The 22,482-nt window shown below is 30.4% G+C and overlaps 1 protein-coding gene across 1 annotated transcript in view; it reads right to left on the minus strand.

The window, feature by feature from the left end:
• Positions 1-22,482, minus strand: part of Cad74A (cadherin 74A) — a 162,778-nt gene that overhangs the window by 22,932 nt on the left and 117,364 nt on the right. Inside the window, exons 7-18 of the mRNA XM_081728719.1 lie at positions 21,166-21,938; positions 19,960-20,090; positions 17,938-18,218; positions 17,282-17,401; positions 16,028-16,303; positions 13,488-13,671; positions 12,367-12,593; positions 10,963-11,098; positions 8,532-8,707; positions 7,207-7,327; positions 3,413-3,582; positions 1,807-1,891 (exon numbers count right to left, since the gene is read on the minus strand). Coding sequence (XP_081584845.1) covers positions 1,807-1,891; positions 3,413-3,582; positions 7,207-7,327; positions 8,532-8,707; positions 10,963-11,098; positions 12,367-12,593; positions 13,488-13,671; positions 16,028-16,303; positions 17,282-17,401; positions 17,938-18,218; positions 19,960-20,090; positions 21,166-21,938 — 2,680 coding nt within the window. The remainder of the gene's footprint in view (positions 1-1,806; positions 1,892-3,412; positions 3,583-7,206; positions 7,328-8,531; positions 8,708-10,962; positions 11,099-12,366; positions 12,594-13,487; positions 13,672-16,027; positions 16,304-17,281; positions 17,402-17,937; positions 18,219-19,959; positions 20,091-21,165; positions 21,939-22,482) is intronic.

Genomic DNA, 22,482 nt, shown 5'->3' on the forward strand with positions numbered 1-22,482 from the left:
GGATGCCATAGATATTTTTCGGAAGTGGGAGTACGATGTCCGCCCGCGTTTCCCCTCACTTTTACTCCAGCTTCCAATTAGCCATCTCCTTGTTATAATTCTTGAGATATGTGGACGACCTCGTTTTTCATTGATTTTACATTCACTTTAATGTTCATGTTTTGTGATTTTTTTTTACTATGTTCCATCCATTTTAGGACAATTTCTTTTTGAATGTAGAATCTACATAGTCTGTTCTATATTTAAGCTGATTTTCAGTCATCTCTCTCTCTCTTGGTTTTTGAGATAAGTGGAGAAATTATTTGTTTTTCATTGCTTTTCCATTGACATTAATGTTATCTTTTCCTACTATGGTCCATCCATTTTAGGACAATTTGCTTTTCGAATACAGACTCTACATAGTCTCTTCTACATTTGAGCTGAATTTCAGCCATCTCCCCCAAAAGTCGGTTTACATCATTGCAACTGGATACACCCTTTAGTGTCATTTCTATTAGTAGTAACATGTTTACAGCTTCTTTCAATAGAGAATAGCTTTCGTCTACTTCGATTAACTTCTCAAACGGCTGGACAAAATATAATATCATGGATGTTGAAAATCATTTAATAGCTATATAAAATTCAAGTGCTTCCATCCTTCGACAATAATGACTCCTGACATTGTGTAGATAAACTTACTAATAGACAAATAACGATTAAGACTATATAATTTGAAGAAAGACGTTAGAGAAATAATCAGACATGTATTTACTATATTAGGAAGATTTTTGCTAAAAAAAAAAAAAAAAAAAATCCTAGGTTTCCCAATGTAGAAATTTCGCTTATGTAAAACTTGCATACCAAACCATACTATGCTTAAAATAAAAAGAAAAGTCAATGTAACGTTAAAAAGAAAAAAAAATATTGAAGAATTATTGCGCGTTCTCAATCTTTCGGTGGCTAGGTCTTCATCTGAATTTCAGTTTACATTTCATTTGTGAAGCTTGGTGTAAAGTTTCAAATCTCTAAAAGTAGCCTTGAAACAAAATACACAAAATAACGATTTTTCAAAGAAATTAATGTTGTACAATACTAACTGAGATCACCATCTGAGGCAGTCATATTTCAGAAAATTGAGTTTTATTATAAGTTCTTTTAGATCGATATGTACATTCTTTATACTACGATTATAAGTTAGCATGTAAGAGAATAACTCTGACATAGCTAATTAACTATAAAAATAATTATTGTACGATTAAATTGAAAAGTATACTCCTCTAATGAAATTCTTTAGGTAACACCTTTCTAATAAATGTTTATTCTGGGCACCGTATATTTTTTTTCCTGTCTTGAATTAAGCACATTCTGCGACATAAGGGAAACGTTTGCTCAAATTTGACCATTCTTCCGTGAGGTATAAAAGCATAAGAAACTTTTGAATGCGTTGAATGCGTTATACCACTAGAAATATCTAACATACTTAAAATAAAAAAAAAATAAAAAAAATAAAAAAAAGAAAGAAAGAAAGAAAAAGAAAAAGAAAAAGAAAGAAAAGAAAAAGAAAAGAAAAAGAAATTCTTTGAGTTTTAAACCACAAGAATAGTTCTAAATTTTAGTCATTATATTTTCTATATTGTTCACTCATATCCTAAAATATATGTACTTGAGGTTGTATGTTTCTAATCAGTAACTTAATGATTATCAAAAATTTTCTTCTGTTAAATATCTTTTTAACTGTGAATGTTTCACCAACCTACAATTAAAATCACTATAGAGAAGTACTATAACAAAAATCAATCACTGTAACATATATAAATTATAATTTACCTAATGTAATGTTATCCTGCAGGAATTCTGGACTGTTATCATCTATGTCTAGAACGTTGATCCTTACTTGGACTTCAGAAGGATCCTACAAAAGATTGTAGATAATCTATGTCAATATATTTCTGAAGTGATGAAATATTAAGACCAATTCAAATAGTTACAATTTGATCAATAACACCACTCAAAAAAATAACTATTAATAATATACATTCTTTAAATTTTACTGTGCAGGATCCACACAGTTAATATGTATTGTGAAAGTAATATTTCATACAAATAAAAATAATAAAGGAAGTAAAGGGAGTAAAAATTTCATGCATTTGATTTGGTTAAATTTGGTTAACTTGCAAATAACTTCAAAGTGAAAGAAAATTAAAATAAAAGATATGATAAATTATGTATTAAACACATGAAAATAGCTTATCAGAGTTCTTCATGACCATTACTGAATATTGTGTTCTTCCATGTTCCATTTTGAATATTGTGTTCAATACTAAAATATTGAATATTAGTATTGAGATGTCTTCCAGGTGTTTATTTTTGTTTGATCAACACAGATAACTTAAAAATAACAATAAATTAGTTTCTGCAGTAATAAATGAGTTTCACTTTGAAATACAATACCTGCTGCATAACAAGTTTTACTCGAAATCAAATGCATTATTATATTTAACTTCAACTTACAAAGTGCATATAATAATGCAAGATAAACATTTTATATACAGAGGACATTCCACTAAAATATACACAATTAATCATAAGAGAGGTTTAGTAAGAATAACCATCTAACACCACATTAATCAGGGATAGGAGAAGTCTTCAAAACATAAAATACCCCCCCCCCTCTTATAAACTCGAGGATGAGAAATAATTCATATCTTGAAAATTTAAATGATCCAAAGAAAGTGTCAAATCAAAGTTCTCAAAATTAAGATTTTGCTACACAATTTGCGGATGAACGTCAATATATTCTTACCTAGATTTACTTTACTTCATTGAAAATTTTCTTTTAATATATTTAAAAATATTTGCAACTATCTCACGCGTGGAAAAGATATGAAATATATATATACCACCGAATATCGGCATTTGAAAGATCATATTCTCCTTTGGATGTAAAATTCTATAATCTACCTAGTTACATAAAGGTTAATCAGAAAATTCGTAATTCGTCAATTTAGCTTCTCAATATGCTATTACATACAGCACGTTCTACAGAGTTAATGAATATCTAGTAACTACAAATTTATTTAATAATTGAAATTATATGTAATGACTATATTAACATGGTTTAGGCGTTATATGTTAATATAGTAATTACATCATCGAATATATTAAAATAATAAAATAAAACTGATAACTAAGCATAATTTCAAGTAAATACACTTTACTGCCAAGGGACATTTATGCTTTTAAAAGCTTATTTTTCATTCGCTGAATTTGACTAATAGTTAAGCGGTGTATTACATTATGTTATATAATTAACAAAGTATTTAATTAAATTATGAGAACTGGAGAAAAAGCTTGAAAAAGTATCTACTTTAACCAAAACCATGCTCTGCTTACTACTTACTTACATTATCTTACCTAATACATTAGAACTTACCTGTCTTTTGTATGGTTGTCTTAAACTTGGAGGCTTTTCTGATGCTTTGAAACACTTGACAGTTAAAAGGTGTTCAGCTGCAATCTCTCTATCAACTCGCTTAGCCACGAAAATTTTGCCTTTATTTTCAGATGTTCTATTTATTTCGAATAAACCATCTTCATTCCCATCTGCGAATAATAATAATAATCGAATTTATTTAAATTTAAATTTAAATTTATTGATAGCAGTGAACACAGCCTAAGCCATAAATTGTTACAAATATACAAATAATATACAATGTAGGATTACATCATAGTAAATACAAAATAAAACAAAACAAATTAAAAAAGAAACGGTACACCAAAATATTTCAATCAGATACAAAATTATATGTCATTCATGAACTTAATGTAAGCTTTGATTGCAAAGTAAAATTTCAACATTACCTCCATTCACATATCTATTAAATTGAAAACTGTGATGTAATGTATAACAAGGTAAAATATAATGAACACTAATAAAATTAAACAAAATTTCATAACAATATATATAACAAAGAACATAATTAGATAAAAATAAACGTACATCAAACGAAAGACAGTTGGAATTTTATAGACAATATACCAGACAGAACAACGGCGAATTTATATATTTACATAATAATACATTCTAAATAGTGTCTTTTTAAGTAGAGCAAAATTTACATTGAATAGATCGATTCTCAGAGATTTTTTGTTTATATTCTTTACACTAATAAGTAGTGGGTACCAATTAATTTATTACATAAAATAGATCGATAGTCCCTGGGGTTATGCGAAGGAACTCTAATATATAGATGTTCAATTAGGTTCACCCTAGAACGTATTACATCGTGAATAAGCCTGACTTGCCTAATAGTAATAATAATAAATTCAGATGATTCTGAAATTGAATCTGTATTTTGAACTAAAACTCAACTTGAAAATTCGTACGAAAAGAATGACGATATTAAAAAACGCTTTGAAATATTTTACAATGGCATACAAATAATAAGAAATAATTTTGACGTAATGAAAATTGTATTAATTTTTGTCTACTTTCATAGCGTTCCCTCTTATAAATATTTCTCTATCTATTTCTTCAACTTCTGAATAAATTGATCAATGGGAGCGAATTTAGCCAGATTTAACTCCTAAAATTAAACACTACTACAACTAAAAACTGTTTCGTGTCTTTAAGTTGCTTTTTAGTTCTACCCTCATTTTTTACTTTCCCCATAATATTGCAACAAATGGCATTAAAAATATTTGTTTCTTTTCTAGCAAACGCAAGCCACTACTGAGTAAACTAGTCGAAGTTTTTGAAATAATCTTCATTCTTGCTTAGTTCGTCATTTAAGTCTATGGTGTAATAATTTATTTTAATACTCATTTATTAATTATAAGAAACACATCAATAGCACAGAATATTTCACTACATACTAAATAATTACGCTGAAAAATTTTATTATTATTATTCTTTAATTTCCGCAATATTAAAAAAAATGTAAGCAAAGGGTCGGGACTGATCAGTACCCTTAAATAAGTCTACTTTCTGTTAATTTACAGATAACTATATAAACTGAATTATTCACTCGAAAACTACCTAAGAGAGAAAGTTTATCTAAGGAAACATAATGAGGCTTCTCAATAAATCCTAACTCAGCTCAACATTAATGCCGATTATTCTATCAGTTTTGTGAAACATGTGCAATGTCCCTTGATTACATACCCACACTTCATGAGATTTAAGTAAATTGACATACCATACTGAATAAGTAAAGCATGAATACGCTCAGAAAATCAAGAGGAAGATGCAACATACTCTTTCATCACTTCAAATAATGTTTATTGGATGCGGAGGGAGGAAAGGGAATATGGTGAGTCAAATATAAAATTCAACTTGATAATTGTGCTGACGAGTATGTGATAAATTTTCAACTAATCTTAGATGTTCAGTCATTTCCAGATAGGTATAAACACCAAATTTTGGGTAAACTGTAGTTTACATTATTAAGATGATGAAAGATGACAGATAAAAAACTAGAGGAATAGCCTTGGTACACGCAAAATGTTAAAATAACAATCAACGTTGTTATTTTCCACGAATGTTAAAGCAACGTTCATTCAACCAATGTTACAGATTAGTAGGTTTTGTATATACATGTGTCTTTTTCAGAAGCGAGAGTAACATGTTATTGATATCAAGCTTTTCATATTATTGCAAAAGAAACACGAATAGAATATTGAAAAACATAGCAGAAATCCAAAAATAAAAGAAAACTACACATATTAAGTTGATAATTGATATATTAGTCAAGAAATCATCATCAAAAGTTAAAACTAAAATTTTCAGACCAATTTTTGATAAAAGAAAGAATACAAAATTAAATACAGAAATGGGTTCCTTTGATCAAGGCTAATTTCACAATATAGACAGACACATTCTCCGTCGCTTGAAGAATTAAAAACCTGTATTTTTACCCGTTCTGCCAATGTATATGATGGTCGAACACGAGTTACATTATGATATTTTGTGTGCAGTATAACAACTTCCTTCCTTCCTTGTATCCTTTTTCACTTTATCCTTATCGTCCCTACAATGTTAACAACAGTTTGATGAAAATTTGACTACTCTTCATACCTATTTTCAAAAGACGAAGTATTTAATGCAAGTAAGCATTTTTGTCATTATTAAATTTTATATAAATTTCTCCCACTATAAACACATTGCAGAAAAACATTTCGAATGGCATTTCGTGTTTCGCGTGCATGTGAATCGCATTTACTGTAATAACTTACAAATACATTGGGAGTTCTTGCTCAAAAACTTTCAGTGAATTTCTATTTTCTTCTTTACCAGCCCCTTTCTCTCAAACCATTAATTTAATTGCATATATTATGTATTTATGTATATAGTTACAAACATGAAAGAAGCAGAAGATAAATCTCTTTAAAAGTTAGCATTCTGTATTAGTATAGGTTCGTACCAAATTCGTACAGTATTCGTAAATTTGAAACTCCGATTTAATATTACGAGTTAAACACTGATTTTTTTTTAAAGTTAGGCTCAAATGAAATGAAAAAAAATAGCTTTTTTTACATGATTAGGTAATTTTTGCTATGCTGTATTAAAATACTTTAGTTTCATAAGCTTAAGTTTACCGTATGCTTAGTGATGATAAAAATGTACGGTAACCACAGAATATGTTCCGATTGGTTTATGAATGATATTTAACGGATTGGTAGATGAATCATATTCAACGGATTTGATAATAAACTATCTGGAACTTAAATACAGACATATGTGTAGACTTATAGACTTATGTCTTACTAGACTGATTACTAAATGGTGAACCGGATTCACATCAGTACGCAATACACACGTTTAGATTAAGCTTGCAGGAACAAAAAAAAATCCATTTCAAATGTTATCAGGGTTAACTTTTGTTGTCAGTGACTTCTAAAAATTATAGTGTGATCTTAAGTGGCATCAAGGCAGTGGAGTTAACGTTTCTCAGTAACATAAGGGAAATAATCGCAGTAAAGGTTTATGCAGTAGCTAAAATTTCAAAAGATAATATAATTAAACATTGCGCATTCAGGCCTGAAGGTTTATAATTCCTACTAATATTACTAACTCTAAATTACTGATCAAAGTAGTGACCACTCAAGGATTGTGTTTTAGTTCACAGATTGCGTTCGGTGGCAATGCTTTTATCATTTCTTTTAAGTTGTCTCCTTTACTGTAAGTAAATAGAACGGAAGTTTCCCAAAACTTAATAAACTACTCACATGTAATAAGATAATCAATAACTCCATTTTCACCAATGTCTTCATCAATCGCCGTAACGGTTCCCACCTCAGTTCCAATGGGCACTTCCTCAGCAATTTTCATTGCTATCGGCTCGTCATGCTGTTACAAATAAACAAACAAACACAAAGTAAACTATTGTACACACAATTCATATCATACATGGTCTCTAAAAATTTGGATACAATAATATAAACCAACCTTAGACACTGCAAATAATTTGGACATATTTCTTAATATGTTTGATGAAAACCCTAGTTGTTTCCTTTAGGCTAAAGAGGACACATAATAAACGCGAAAAATTAATAATGAAATAAATGACGAAATGAAGGGAACGAGAGTATACAGAAAAACCCTAAGAGCATCCATTGATATGATGTCCTTCGTAAACTTATTCGATATAACCCTTTGCATCAGATGCTACTACTATTAAGCCACAGTACCCTTTAATATAATTTAGTAAATTATTCAAAAATGTCACCTCAGTAGTTTTGCGACTACTTCCCCAAATGGCAAAAATTAAGTTGTTCTCTTCTATTATAAGTCCATATTCAATTTCTTTAATACGTGTGGATTTAATTATTATTTAAACTACACTATTTGTAAACTATTCTAATCTCTTATGGGAATATGCAAATATATCATCTTCCAATTACAGGGAAATATGCTGTTACAGCCTACAAAAATACTGTATAAACATAGGTATCGTCATTAACTAAAGAGGCATACCAAAATCAACAGAGAGTTCAAACCATAAAGGTGGTGAAAGAACTGTAAAACCGTTTTCTAACAAAATTATCCTAAATTTAACTGAAGCAAAATGCTTACAAGAATATGTTACAATTTCAAAAATAGGGTAACTTTGTTTCTTGAAGTCCTCCGTATTCTAAAAACTGAGTTTTGTATTCCAACCACAGCCCATAGATATGTTTGCACATACAGTATATTTTCTAGTAGATTATATTTTATTTGAAGTCTATTTTACCATTTTTTTGAAATTATTATTATTTTGGTCTGGTTTACTGTAATTTTCATAAATCAACATTTTTACTTTTGATGGAATTGCAGTTCGAATTATTAAATAAATACAGATCACTTCTTATTTATAATTTTACGTTTTATTTTTCCTTGTAAAGTTAAACATAATTCAATTTTTAAATAAATTTTCATATTTTTCAATAAACTTTTAATATTTTTTTCCAAATATATTAAAAATATATTCACATTCAGTAGTTCTAAAAGTTGATTTAAATATCTGTCGTATTTACATTTCTATATTTTGATTAAAAAGCGATAAGTTACTCACCAATCTTCTTTTAAACATGGGTTTGTGATCATCGATGTCTCTGACATTTACTTGCAGAACACGGGATGCATGTTGTGGAGGGTTACCTAAGTCCTGAGCAACTATGATCAAAGTGTAATTCTCCTTCTTTTCTCTATCAAGAAGCTTTTTTGTTGTTATCAAACCAGAATCTGAATCTGTAAATAAAATAATCGAGTATTGAAGCTTAAAAATCCTTTAAAATGATTTACTGAAGCTTGAAAATGTCTCAATTACACGTTTTTTTTTCCCTTAAATTTTACCTAATTAACTACGAAAATGTCAACTAAAGGTATTAGGTACCCCAAAACATTCTGTCGGATTTAAATCTTACAAAGAGAAAGGCAATAACATGAAGTGTGAATATTTCTCAAGAAATAGTTCCCATCAGCAGCAATAACTTGCCTCTAACGCTGGAGCATACTATGGTAGAACTCAGTGGAACGTCAAGCAAAGAAATCGCGCAGTGGGTCACATCGCTGAGGGTTTACTATCGTCAACCTCGCAAATGATTATCTTATCAATGGAGCAAATAATAATCTGACGGTTCAATGCCTGGGGAATATAAGGAATGTATTAATGTTTCCCACGAACTCATATAATGAGGAAAATGTAGCTTCACGCTATTGTGAAGCACAAAATCATTTCTCCTATTTACAAGTACTACTTTCACAGATTTTAATTTTTCATTCATATGCTTCAATTGCTGCGAACATATATTTCCACTGATTTCTGGCCAGACTGCAGCAGTTTGTGGTGCATGATATTCCGAGCATTACACAAACACAAAGCACAATTTTTTGTTAATTCGGTGGTGATTTGGTTGTTTGATATGAACATTTCTTGACTGAAGACACTATGACAGTCATGGTACGTCATAGTTATGCATTTCCATCTTACGAATCATTGGAATATGTATCTGTTCAATGGGCTTACTTTCAACTGAGAATTTTCAGGGAGAAGACCCAGTCAGTAGGTTAGGAGACCGCGGATAAATTATCTTCGTTGTTCATTGGAATATTCTTTTTTACTCGTTATAATGATTCAGCATAAACTCAAATATCATCCCACCACCTCTTGTTTTGGGGAAGAAAGCACGTATGTATTTTAAGTAAGAGGCATTATATGAGAACAACTTTAATTTGTGTTGTGTAGTCTTTAGTCTCATATATGATGCATGTCTTTTCCTAATGGCAGTGAACTTACTATCATATTTCATTATATAGTTTAGAAGAGTTATATAATGGTACGCCCACTTATGATATGTATTGAACTGTGTCGCTAAAATATTCCGCGCTGTAAGGATTTACTGCAAGCTCCATGCTCTAACTACGATTCAAGAACAAGTTAAGTGTGCTGCGTGGAAAACAATTTATTAAAAAGTGGTAAAAGACTGCATTTTGTAATTTTATTTTAATTCAAGGTTATTCAATAGGTTTGTGCACTCTATACACGTATAATTGATCCAGAAATCATGAAAATAAGACAAATATGAACCAAAAACTGTGCACCTGCAAAAAATACCTTCCATCATAGTTCTAGCACTCAGTTACGTTACATGAGTTCCCTCGTGACTAAGCGGTTAGCATACGCACCTTTGGTGTAGGAGACCGGGTTCGATTCCTGACGAGAGCTCATGTAATTCGAATCCCATGTTCAGCTGTAGGTTCACGTCTCATATAGCCTCGCTGCTGAAAGTAACGCTAAACTCAAAATCACTCACTCATTTGGACACGTTACTCGCCTGTAAGTTAAAAACAGGTCTAAAGCAAAATACAGCTAGCAAAGAGTAAAATTTATCAACATATCAGGAATCAAAGCGAATTTTCATTTCTTTATGTTTTGGAATATTATCTCATTTTGTTTTTCTTTTCATATTACAAATACAATAAATATTTAATCACTATAACCATGTATTAAGATATGACAATCCTATACATTTTCAATATATGTGTATCTAATATTCAATTAACAAAGGGTGATCAGGTATGCAAAACAATTAGTTAGTGATAGTTGATCCTCCTGTTCGGCTATTCACTGTGGTCATCTTACGAATTGATTTAGAAACATGAACACGTTAAGTTTCATTAGGGTTCATGTGGTTGGGTTCCATTTCCCACTCTCCCGCCCAAGCGGGAGCCAAGTACATTTGACTCCTACCGACCCCAGAAGACTACTTGAATCCTAACAACACGTGGGAATACATAATTTATTTCTCATGGGCGGTCCCTTGCTAGCTTCTGTGTTGAAAATGAACCTAAACTTTAACCAATCAAAAAATTTCTCTTCTTTTGTATTAGGATATTCTAGAAGCGGTATGTATTTGTATATGTGAAATCATTTTTCTAAATGTAACTTAGAACCATACTAAGACCCTGAGGAAAATATTCAAGTACATGAAATATATACTTACTGATACTGAAAGCAACTGAATTTGTCCCAAATTTTCCATCGTCCAAGAACTTGTAAATAATTCTACCATTTGGCGTGTTGGGATCATCGGGATCTGTTGCTATAACTTGAAATACAGGAGATCCCACAGAAGAATTCTATAATAAATTTTAAAATATATATTGAGCACTAAGAAAGAAAGGAATGAACATCAGGAATTTAATGCTAAATTTAAACTTAAATGTGGTTGCTAGTTTATTGTCGACAATTAGACATATCTAAATAAGTAATTTAAATAAATAGTAACCGCATATACTTATGATACGTTTAGCTAATACCTTAATTTATATTATTTTATTTCTATAGCAAACAAAATTGACCTTTTAAAATATTAGAGCCTCTCAATAACATTTTCTGAGCAAATTTTCAATACTTTCCCTGGTTTTGTCAGGCTAAATTCGTTTATTAAGAAAATGGTGATTGGAAGTTTTGTGTAGGGGAAAAGTCAAACATAGGAAAGAGTTGTTTAAGAAGAAGAATTATCAAAACTAGAAAAAGAAAACTTCATTCAAACCGATAAACATATTTTATTTTATTGGAATTTAATCAAGCCAGAAGGAACAAAAGAAAATCACAAGTCATTTAGACAAATTTCAGAGATTGGGAATTATTATCGGTTCGGATGAAAGTCTTTCCTTCTCTTTGACAACTCCATCTTTCCCCTGATATACATACATATGCACACAAAATATTTTTCTTTTTCAGAGAACTTGACGAAAGTCACAGCAATGGGCGGAAATTAGCTACTGAGAGAATTCGGTATATTGAAAGATCGGTAATGATCTCGGTAATGATCTTCTCTCCAGCATTACAAACAAGTGCAAACCACCTAGACTGGGGACTAGAATTACGCAAAATTTTATTTTAGCCATTTACAATCTTAACAAAAACATTTTGAAAAAAGAAGAGTTTTATTACTTCTTACTGCTAAAGTTTTAGGCATTAGACGTTTTAGTATAAATAAGTATATCATTTCAAATGAAAATATTTCTAAAGCCATCTTTGAATGTCATTTCATGTTTTCATGAACAAATTTAAAATTATACGATATCAAATTAGTAATTATTTCGAACTTGGCTCCAAAACTTTTCTTGTGTTCAAAAACATAATATTATGATAGATTAACCCTCAGAACGCCAAAGCATTTCCGCACTAAGAGAATAAAATCGGATAATTTTTAATATATGTAGTTATGAAATTTACATAATTTCAGGTGTGTTCCTAATTATTATCCATAATACAAAATAATAATAATAATAATAATAATAATAATAATAATAATAATAATAGCATCGTTGAGTGCCCGGATTATTTTGGCGGGATCTTGTGTTCCGATGAATTAATAAATAAAAGTGGTTGTTGTTACCTCAGATACGTAAGCTATTTCATTGAGAGAAGGTCTGATAAACATTGGAACTCCATCGTTGGTAGAAACATCTCCAATATATATATTTAGTTGTGTGTCAGAAAAAAGTTGCGGCAACCCATGATCCTCACCACGCACAATAAGCATATATGGCTCCTGTCTCCCTTTCCCAGTCAGTGGCTTTTTCGTTGATATCACCCCAGTTGCATTGTGAATTTCAAATAAACCTGCAAAAACAAGATACATTTATAGTCTTATAAATTATATAAATTCAGTGAGCGCGCTGGAAGAGTGTAGATGAGCGCCTCATATTCTTACGATTCCATTTTCAATTTTCAGTTTTCGGTCATCCTGAACGAGAACCTTTTTCTTTCCCTTTAAATATGTATATATATATATGCGAAGACACGTTATTTTTTCCACGGCAAGGTGTTAAGACTCAGATGCTATAAATTTGAAAGGTTTTACAAACCCTGATTCTCAATTTACGAATAGGAGCTTCTAGTTTTGCATCCTTTATCTTATGGTTCTTCATACTTGAAATATTCATTATTAAGCTATTTAATCTATGATTTTAAAATATCCTTCACCTGTTTGTTTCTAACAGTTATAATTTCGTTAGATTTTCCAATGTTTCTTCGCTATCAGAAAACATACACGTATTAATTTTATTCTTTTCTACTTGCTCCTGTTCTTTTCTACTATACCAAAAATTTTCCATCTCTCATGCAGCTATATCATTGTCATATAATCAGATTACCAACGTGGAACATATACACAACACTAATCTATTTGTTACATTTCCTCTGTGTCTATAATATATTTGATTACGCCACGGCTTAAATCCAATAGTTTCATTTTATTTTCTCTTTATTCCTAACGTTTTAATTTAATTTAATTTTTTGTAATAGAAGGATCATAGAAGGAAACTATACAACGGGAAAAAACAAATAATGATTAAAAGAATCACCCTGAGATAGATAGATGTTCATATTCTGTGCATGGATGCATTGGGGATTATGCTGAAAGCGGTTGTTATTAGTAAAATACAATAAGATTATTAGAAAGTACATTTTGGAAATGTTTAAATAACTCGTAAAGAATAAGAATAAAAAACTTACCATTTACTTCCCCTTCATCCAGCAGTTCATATTCTACTACACCACTCTCTCCTTCATCTGCATCTGTCGCTGTAATCTGTGTAACACTAAAGCCCACAGGAACATTTTCAGGTACAACAGCTGAATACATTTTGTCAGAGAAATTGGGCGCGTTGTCATTCACATCTAACACATCAATTGTTACCTTAAAAACAAAATAAATTAAAAAGATTGTTTCTTTAGAGCGCACTGAGAATGTAAAATCGAAGAAAGAAGGAAAGGAAAATACAGTATGTACCTCACAAGCAATACGAAGATTTTTCATATAACTTACATTTACGAAAAAAAAAAGAAAAAAAAGAAAACTTTTTATTTAAAGTATAGCAATGAGCAGACCCAGTAAGGCGTAGTTGGTAATTCCTTTATTTACCAACCGGATGGCTGGGTTCGATACCTGCTTTTTATTTGCAGTCATGACCAAGACCAATGTACACTATAACATACTAACTACACACAGTTCACCATTTGTAACAAAACACAATTTTATAAGTCTGTCTATTTGTTGGTTTAGGACAAATTTCTTCCCGGAGAGGTAGGATAAAAAGAGAGTTTGTGGTAGATTGTAAGAGACGGGATTCTTTCTGTCTTTCAATTTTTGTCAAATAATAATAATAATAATAATGATAATAATAATAATAATAATAATAATAATAATAATAATAATAATAATAATAATAATAATAATAATAATAATTAATAAATAAATAAATAACACTTTCTCTGTTAATTTAAATTACGATTCATATTTAAAATGCTGAAACATATTTTGTAAATTATTTATTCTTAAAAAGTTTTGCTTTATTTTTAACCAAGGACTCTCTTATACAATATATTTTTTTAGCATGCACTTTGTCTGGTGGAATGACAAACGTAGAAGGAAACGGGAAAACTCCTAGAAAACCTACGCTGCTTCACACTGCTTGTCCACCACGAACCCCCTTTGGCGGAAGCTGAGATAGAAATAGGAATCTACAGGCCAGAGGTGAGAGCTTTGCCACTATAATGTTTTGTATAGATTAATGAATGTAGGGTTGTTGTAATGCACTATTTTGGATTTTGAAGCTTATTATGTCACAGCATAGTTCCCAAAATTAAATGGAAACATGGTTAAATATATAAATTATATTTATTTAATCAGTGAAACAAATAAAACCTTTAGTTATGGTGGAGGCCAATTATTAATGTAGGAATAATTGGGAAATGAAAAAAGAAAGGAACAGGGAAGTTAACAGACAGTATGTAAATCATTATAAATTCACATGTCTTTCGATATAACAGGGACCCTAATTAGCACAGCTTTGCACTTTACCAACCAAGCGCACTATCCCTCTTTTATTTTATAAAATTTAATCATTTAACAGGAAAGCTAAGCTACAAACATACAAAGTAAGGTCATTCGTTTTAATGCATGTGGAAAGCAGAAATAGGAACGAGGTTCATAACTACATAATTTATACGGTTTAAAAAACATTGTTAGGGTCATCAAATCTAGGAGGCTTAGAAGTCAGTGGAGAGCTTTTGTGAACGCGGCATTGAACCTCCGGGTTCTATAGGCCATAGATTGAGTTAGTTAGTTAGGAAAGCAGAAATAAATTGTACAAATGCTATCAGTATAAATTCTTTCCACTTCGATTCGTGTAGGTATTATTTCTAACATGTATAAACCCAAAGTCGTTCTTTTTCAATATCAAATATCGTTGCTTTCTAATTTAAAATAAAAATTTTGGCTGTTTAAGAAATCTGCAAATTCGACGGAAATATTTTATTAACTAAAACTATTCAATATTGAATGACACATCACTTAATTTGAAGTTCTATTGATCTTAAACTATATCTTCTTATTAAAGCTCTTAACGTTGGCTTGAGTTCTTAATACATCCTTCCAATTTATATTCTAATAATAAACTCACAAAATAAGCAGTAAACGCAGTACAATAAGATTTCCTCTACTTATTAGTAATTTCCCTTTACTAAAGAAGAGAAAAAGAAAAGAAAAAGAGAGAGAAAGAGAGAGAGATACACGTATTAGCTTCCCTCTAATTTCACCAGCAGTTTAATTTTTGCCTCAGAATGCGTAAAGTTAATTAAATCAGTTTATAAAATCACTTAAAGTGAAACGTTTTTGAATAACAATATTAAAATTCACAGAACAAAGATCTAGATTGTTTTCTTACTACTATTTGCCTGCATTTTCAGAATTTAGTGTATGCATTGTGTATTTTAATTTTAATACACACAGTAAGTTCTGAAAAATCAGGCAAATAGTAAGAAGATAATCTAGATCTTTGTTCTGTTAATTTTTACGGAGTTTGGAAACAGAGAAAGACTTACCTATAAGGATCTTTAGAAGTTATAGTTCAGAAGGCTTATTTCTAAAAGTAATAACATTAAAAATAGGTATGAATAGTTCCCCTACTGGTAATTGCTAAATACTCAAAGTTCTGAGTTTGAAATTTAGCATCTCCAATTTCAGTGTATTAGTGTTCAACTACATTACTCACCAATGCTGATGACTTTCGCTGATTTGCACCTCCTGCTGGGGTATCTACAGCAAGCACTAACAAATTTAGTACTGACTGTCGTTCTCGATCAAGGGTAACATTAGGAGCAACTTGAATCACCCCACTGACAGGATTGATCACAAACAAATCCGATCCTTCTCCTGATAAAGAATATCGAACTGTTCCAAAGCCTTGACTAGTATCTTTGTCGTTAGCTCTAATGGTAATTACAGGTTCAGGATGTTTTGCAGACTCAAGAATCCTAGTTTTGTATGTCTGGAAATAAAATTTTAACTTTTATTGTTTTAAGTTGCTTATGAGAAATCATTTTGGTTACTAGTACAGTTATTGAACATTAATTGAGTTGCCTAATTCCAAAGCGTCTCTTGTTCACTTTTTTGGAATGTGTTTTTTCATTGTTTATGAGTTCTTAATATCTAATTTTCGCTGATTTGTTCGATTTAATGTATTTAGGTATTAATTTACATTTGAAAAAACTTATTTAGCTAATTTTCAGGAATAGAAATTAAGATCATAAGAAAAAACAAGAACTTGATTTCCCGAAAGTTTTGTAAAATGGACAAGAGGATTTTGGGAATTGAGCAACCCAATTGATCAGTAAAGATGCAAGACTTCTACGAAGTGGTCGTGAAAGGTAGTTCAAGAGAATGCAATCCATTTCAGTGGAAGTCTCAATCAATAAAACATATATTTATTATTTTCTGAAATTTTTATGTTGTTAATTTTTGTCAAATTATTAACAGAATTTGTTAACCAATAACACAATGATAACTAAGTATTAACAACTGTTCGAAAATAAATACAAATAATAATAATAATAATTAATAAATAATCTGTGCTTTACAAATACCACGTAAAAGTAATTGGAAACTCAGCCATCTCTTATTCAAGCCGAGACTTTTTTTTAAGAAACTTTCTAGTCACTTACAATATTAAGAAACATAGAAAGTTTCTTAATGTAACTAAATGAATCACAATTATTCCACATAAATCACAAAATATTTTACTGAAATCAGAGAAAAATTCTTAAAATAAATATATAATTATTTAGAATGGGCTGTTATACCCAGTTGCACAAAGGTACTAAGAAATCCATTTAATTCAAGTGGAGAAATTAATTGCAGTGAGGGCAATATTGTTAGTTATGTACGAAAAGGCAACTATTCATTAAATATGCGTGAACTTTTTCTTCCCTCTTTTAGGCATTTAAAGTGAACTAAATATTGAACTCACCTCCCTTGTAAACTCTGGATTATTGTCGTTAATGTCTTCAATGTCAACAACAACTGTAGCTTCACTCATTCTCTTGTTTCCGCCTTCATCCACCACAGCTCTGATTCGAAAGTTTATTGACTAAGAAATTACACAGAAATTAAAAATGCTATTAGTCACTAGATCTTAAATCGATCATAAATGCAAGATAAACCTTTCGTTTATATAGACTATATGAAAAATATTTCCATCTAACTCCACCATAAGAATAATAAAAATTTGTTCACTTGGATGAAAAAACTAATTACAACGAAATAATTGTAGACAATATTGCAGAACGAAATATTGGTATAGTAACGTTTAGCAATGGCTCAAATATACTGTTTTATATCTATATACATCAAGTAGAGTTATAGCAATATTTTAGTGTGAATATTTATAGTCTATTGAATCAAGCAATTACTTAATTCTTAAAAGCTGTTACAATACAGGAAGTTAATATATTATTTTTCAAATATATGATACGTTTCCTCCATATCTATTTACACATATCCAAAAAATTAGTTTATATAGTCAAACGTTTCTCTACTCACTAATAAAATAACATTCTCTCTTACAAAAAGTAAAACAGAAAATTTATGTCACATCGCCTTGTACTTTAAACCAGCAATAATTACCTTTTGTTGCATAGTTTCAAAGTCCAATTTCTTGTTCAGAATTACATTCCCTGACTTTGAACCAACAGACACGAAATCTTGTTCATCTGAACCATGAACCTCCTCAAATCTTTGCACCGCCTTTCCAGTCACAGGGTCTTTGGCAGATAATGTCAACAGAGTGGTTCCAATTTCTTGTTCCTCAGGTACTGAAACACGAACGACTGGATTGCTTGGAGTCCATGGCAATGCGAAGATCGGGTTACTATCACTGTACGCTTGAATGTAGATGGTGACTTCAGCTGAAATAATAATAATAATAATAATAATAATAATAATAATAATAATAATAATAATAATAATAATAATAATAATAATAATAATAATAATAATAATAATAATAAATATACAGTGCTTCTTTGTTATCTGCTAATTTTATCTTGCTTTCAGGTCAATCCCTTTAATTGCTTTTGTATCTACTATTATATGACATATTTACAAAACTTTGCAGCTTAAATATTAAGATAAACGATTGTCCTGTACTCTTGCTCTTTATAGAGTAACTAGAACAAGATAGTTCGTCAAAGACAAATTCATCCCAGTTAAGTTTTTGTTAGGTTTGTGTCGTTGCAAGCTGTTTTAATTTTTTTTTTTTTTTCAATATTTTAAAATCAAAAATTGGAAACAGAATAAGCGTTTCGAGGAAACTGATATCCGGTTTTAACCGCGGGTCAACCAAAAACTAACGCTCAAATCCACTGAAACTCGATAATGGTAATCATTAAAGAAATGAAATTTTGTAGGTAGAAGCATTGGCCTTTTGGAAATGTCACTCAATATATGGTACATTTATCTCACTGCATTGTATTCATCTTTGTTTTCATGACACGAATGCACGATCGTCAAGAGTTCATTATCACCTCGAAACTGTTTCCCGCGTAGATGAACCTTCAACCTATTGTTAAGTGGTGTAAAATGATTTAAAGCGAAAGGGTGTTTAACTTTTAAATTAACTTTTCAATCAACCGTCCTAACTACTAGCAATTACTAGTAATAGTCGCTGCCACTTTTATTTTACTGTCAACTTTTATTTGGCTTATGCCACAATCACAAGTCATTATAATTATGTATTCCGCAAAATATTCTAACAACTTAGGCTACCCTTGGCATTACATTAAACCTAATATATCAATTGCCATCCTTGGATCATCTACGTAAATATCAATATCTTCAGCCTCTTATGACTCCAATTCAACATGTAAACAAGTATAGACATTTATGGCTCATATTCCACATACAAATAACTTCAGCTACTTATGGTTCCATTCGTACAACAACTCAATTACACATTATTTATATTACATAGTAACACTTTTCTTTTGTTCTTGCAATGTCCCAACATCTTGTCTGATTGTTCACAATCAACACCTTGTCCGGTACCTTTAAACAATGCCCCTGCATTCTCACTAAAGCATTAATGTTATAGTACATACGTAATGAGTCTTCTCTCTTAAATTAAAACATGGAATCAAAAACATTCAGCACATTCTACTAAAACTTTAGTGGTTTCCAGTGATTCACTCACTTACACAACTAATATCAGAAACATATGGAGTCAATGTATGTTTTCTTCTGTAAGTATGACAATTATTGTTTCATACAATTTCTTAAAATAATTCATATAATGTTTGCAGAATTTCGTCTGGGGAATTCATTATCTTTAATATAATTGTCATGAGTAGTCAGGAAAACTCATAAAAGCAATATTCGCATTACACTATTTGATTCACTATTCTTCGGACAAAATACGCAAGTTATCATTCGTCTTTCTATGAAAATGTTTTCAATAACTTGCATCGGAAATTATAAACCGAATTCAATGAAAGACGTTTCGTTTATAATTATTGCAGGGGCACTGCAGAACTTCGAAATACAGATAATAAAACCTTGGAAGAGAATTAAAATGTTAAAATTTTAACATTTAAACATTTTAACAATGTTTATTTTTATTAGTTCTTGCTCCTTTACGCATGTAAAACTTACTCATTGCCACTTGCTTTTCAACGTTTTCTACAGCATTCACGTCTCGAGCCTGAACGGTAAAGATTATTACTGCAGTTGATTGATGGTCAAGAGGTTGAGCTACAGATATTGTTCCAGTGGTAGAGTTAATGCTGCAAAAACACATCAAGATAGCATGAATTAAATTTTCTTAAGATTGCTTTTACATATCAATTAAATCAAACACAATAACCTAAGAAGTACATATCTATATACAAATACTTGAAAATTTTCTCTCTATACTGTCATTCTTTCATTTTATTTCAATTGAATTCTATTTGTGATTCATTTTATTTGTTCTCATTTAATGTTCAGTTTTGGAAATAAGACATCAAAATAGTGGTTCGGATAGAAAATAAAATCATAATTTACAAGTTACAATAATTTGTTAGAAGTTGAACAATCGAACGTAAAACTAAGTAAATTACGAAATCTAAATATTGTATGTTCAAAAACACAAATAAAATTCATAAATATGGTTGATTACTTCATGACACAATGAAAGAAATGAATTATAATGACCTACGTTTTAATTTTTTTCTCATTGTGACAAATACTAATATGCACAAGACTTTTATTTAAAAGATTTAAAATAAATCACTCAATAGTAAAAAGTTACGTAAAAGAGGCATTTTCGGTAAAGGATATTTCAAACCAGTTCTATTTCTGTACAATATATTTAAGTTGTTAATATAATTTTGGAACCTGTATTCTCAATAACTTTAGAATAATATTTTTTAAGAAATGAATTTTTATGTAAAAAGTTAGAAATTTTAACATTTAAATTCCAAAAATAATTATGTTGTTTATTAAAATGTACGTTTAACATCGTGAATACAAATGTTAATTGCTGAATTCTACACGTGTGAATAAAAGTTATGTTGTTAAAAGAAACTCAAAAGCCATATGCAAATGTTACTCGAAACTTTATAAACAAAAATTACATATATAAACCATAAAGAAAAGTTACACACAATCAGAACATTTCCAAGTATAAGGTACTGATTGTTTTCACTTTTCTTCTTTTTTTTTAACTTTCGGAATGGATTTTTTATTTTAAAACAACAAATTCTATTGTTTAATGCCAGAAGAATTATGAACCTTAATTTAACTACAGTAGGGAAGTAAATATTAATATACTTAAGAATGCCAATATTGATATAACATTCTAAATATATATAAACTTACCTGAAAGCAGTTTTATAGTTATATGGCACTACAGATTTAATATTTACACCAGTTTTATCAGCAGCCTTAATTGGTTCTATTATCTTGTATTCTAGTTTTGAGTCTGAATCAGGATCCGTAGCAGTTACGTTCAAAATGGGTTCACCAACAGCGGCACTTTCTGAAATATATTTTACGTAAGATTCTTTCGAGAATGATGGGGGTTTGTTATTCACATCTTCAACATTTATAATGACAGTTGCAGTTCCAGTTTCTTGGTACGGTGTTCCACTATCTACTGCATGAATAATAATTGCGTATTCTTTACCATTTTTGTCTAAGTCCAGATTAGCTTCCGATGCAATGGAAATTTCTCCAGATTTTGAGTCAATCACAAAATTGTCCCGTGCTCCACCTGCGATAAAGTACGTGAGTTGTGAGTCTAGGCCGTCAGGATCTGTGGCCACTACCTGGAATACTTGAGCTCCAAGAGGTGTGTTTTCTTTTACAGTAGCATTATATGGCTCATTGCGGAAAATAGGTCTTTGATTCCCATCAATTCCAACATGAATATAAACGTTCACTTCGCTTTGTAGAGGTGGTTTCCCAGCGTCTGTAGCTTGCACTACTAACTCATACTGGCCATTAGGTGTATCAGCTGCCCTTACTGGTCTATTCATTTTAATTTCTCCACTCACAGGCTCAATAAAAAACACGTTGTCCTTCGCATTCGATGATATAATTTTGTAGAATACTTTGCCATCACCTTGATCAGGACCATCTGCGTCTGTTGCCTGAAAAATATGTGTTTATTAGTTTTGACATTTTCGTATTAATGAAATTAAAACATCATTAATAAGACTGGATTAAGCACTACGAAAACTCCGAATTAATCAGAACATAACATTATCAAAGCTTTATTAGTTATTTACTAGACTTAATACATATGACACCCCTTGTTTACCTTTTCTAAAGTTAAAGAACTTGATTTGCTTTAAATACTTTATACCACGATAACTAAATTCTGATTGTTCCATTAAATTCTAACATTTTCAACTTCCGCAATAGAACGGAAGTCATTTTTTTTAAATGGATGTAGTAATTTTTCTTCTTATCTGGATTATGTGCAGGCAAATAAGAACCTTTGGTTTTAAACATTTTCCCACGATGTTTAACCCTAGGAACACCAAGGTATTTTTGGGTTACATGAAACACCAACGGGGCGGCCTCTGAGACCCACAACTTAAAGGTCATTATTTCTCACGGAAAACAATTTATCTTGTCTGATATGAACTTGGTATGTCTAAGACATCATATATTTTTATTCTCTATTATTAC

Source organism: Thermobia domestica, chromosome 10, assembly GCF_964235325.1.
Source record: "Thermobia domestica chromosome 10, izTheDome1.hap1.1, whole genome shotgun sequence".
In the NCBI taxonomy this organism is placed as follows: Eukaryota; Metazoa; Arthropoda; class Insecta; order Zygentoma; family Lepismatidae; genus Thermobia; species Thermobia domestica.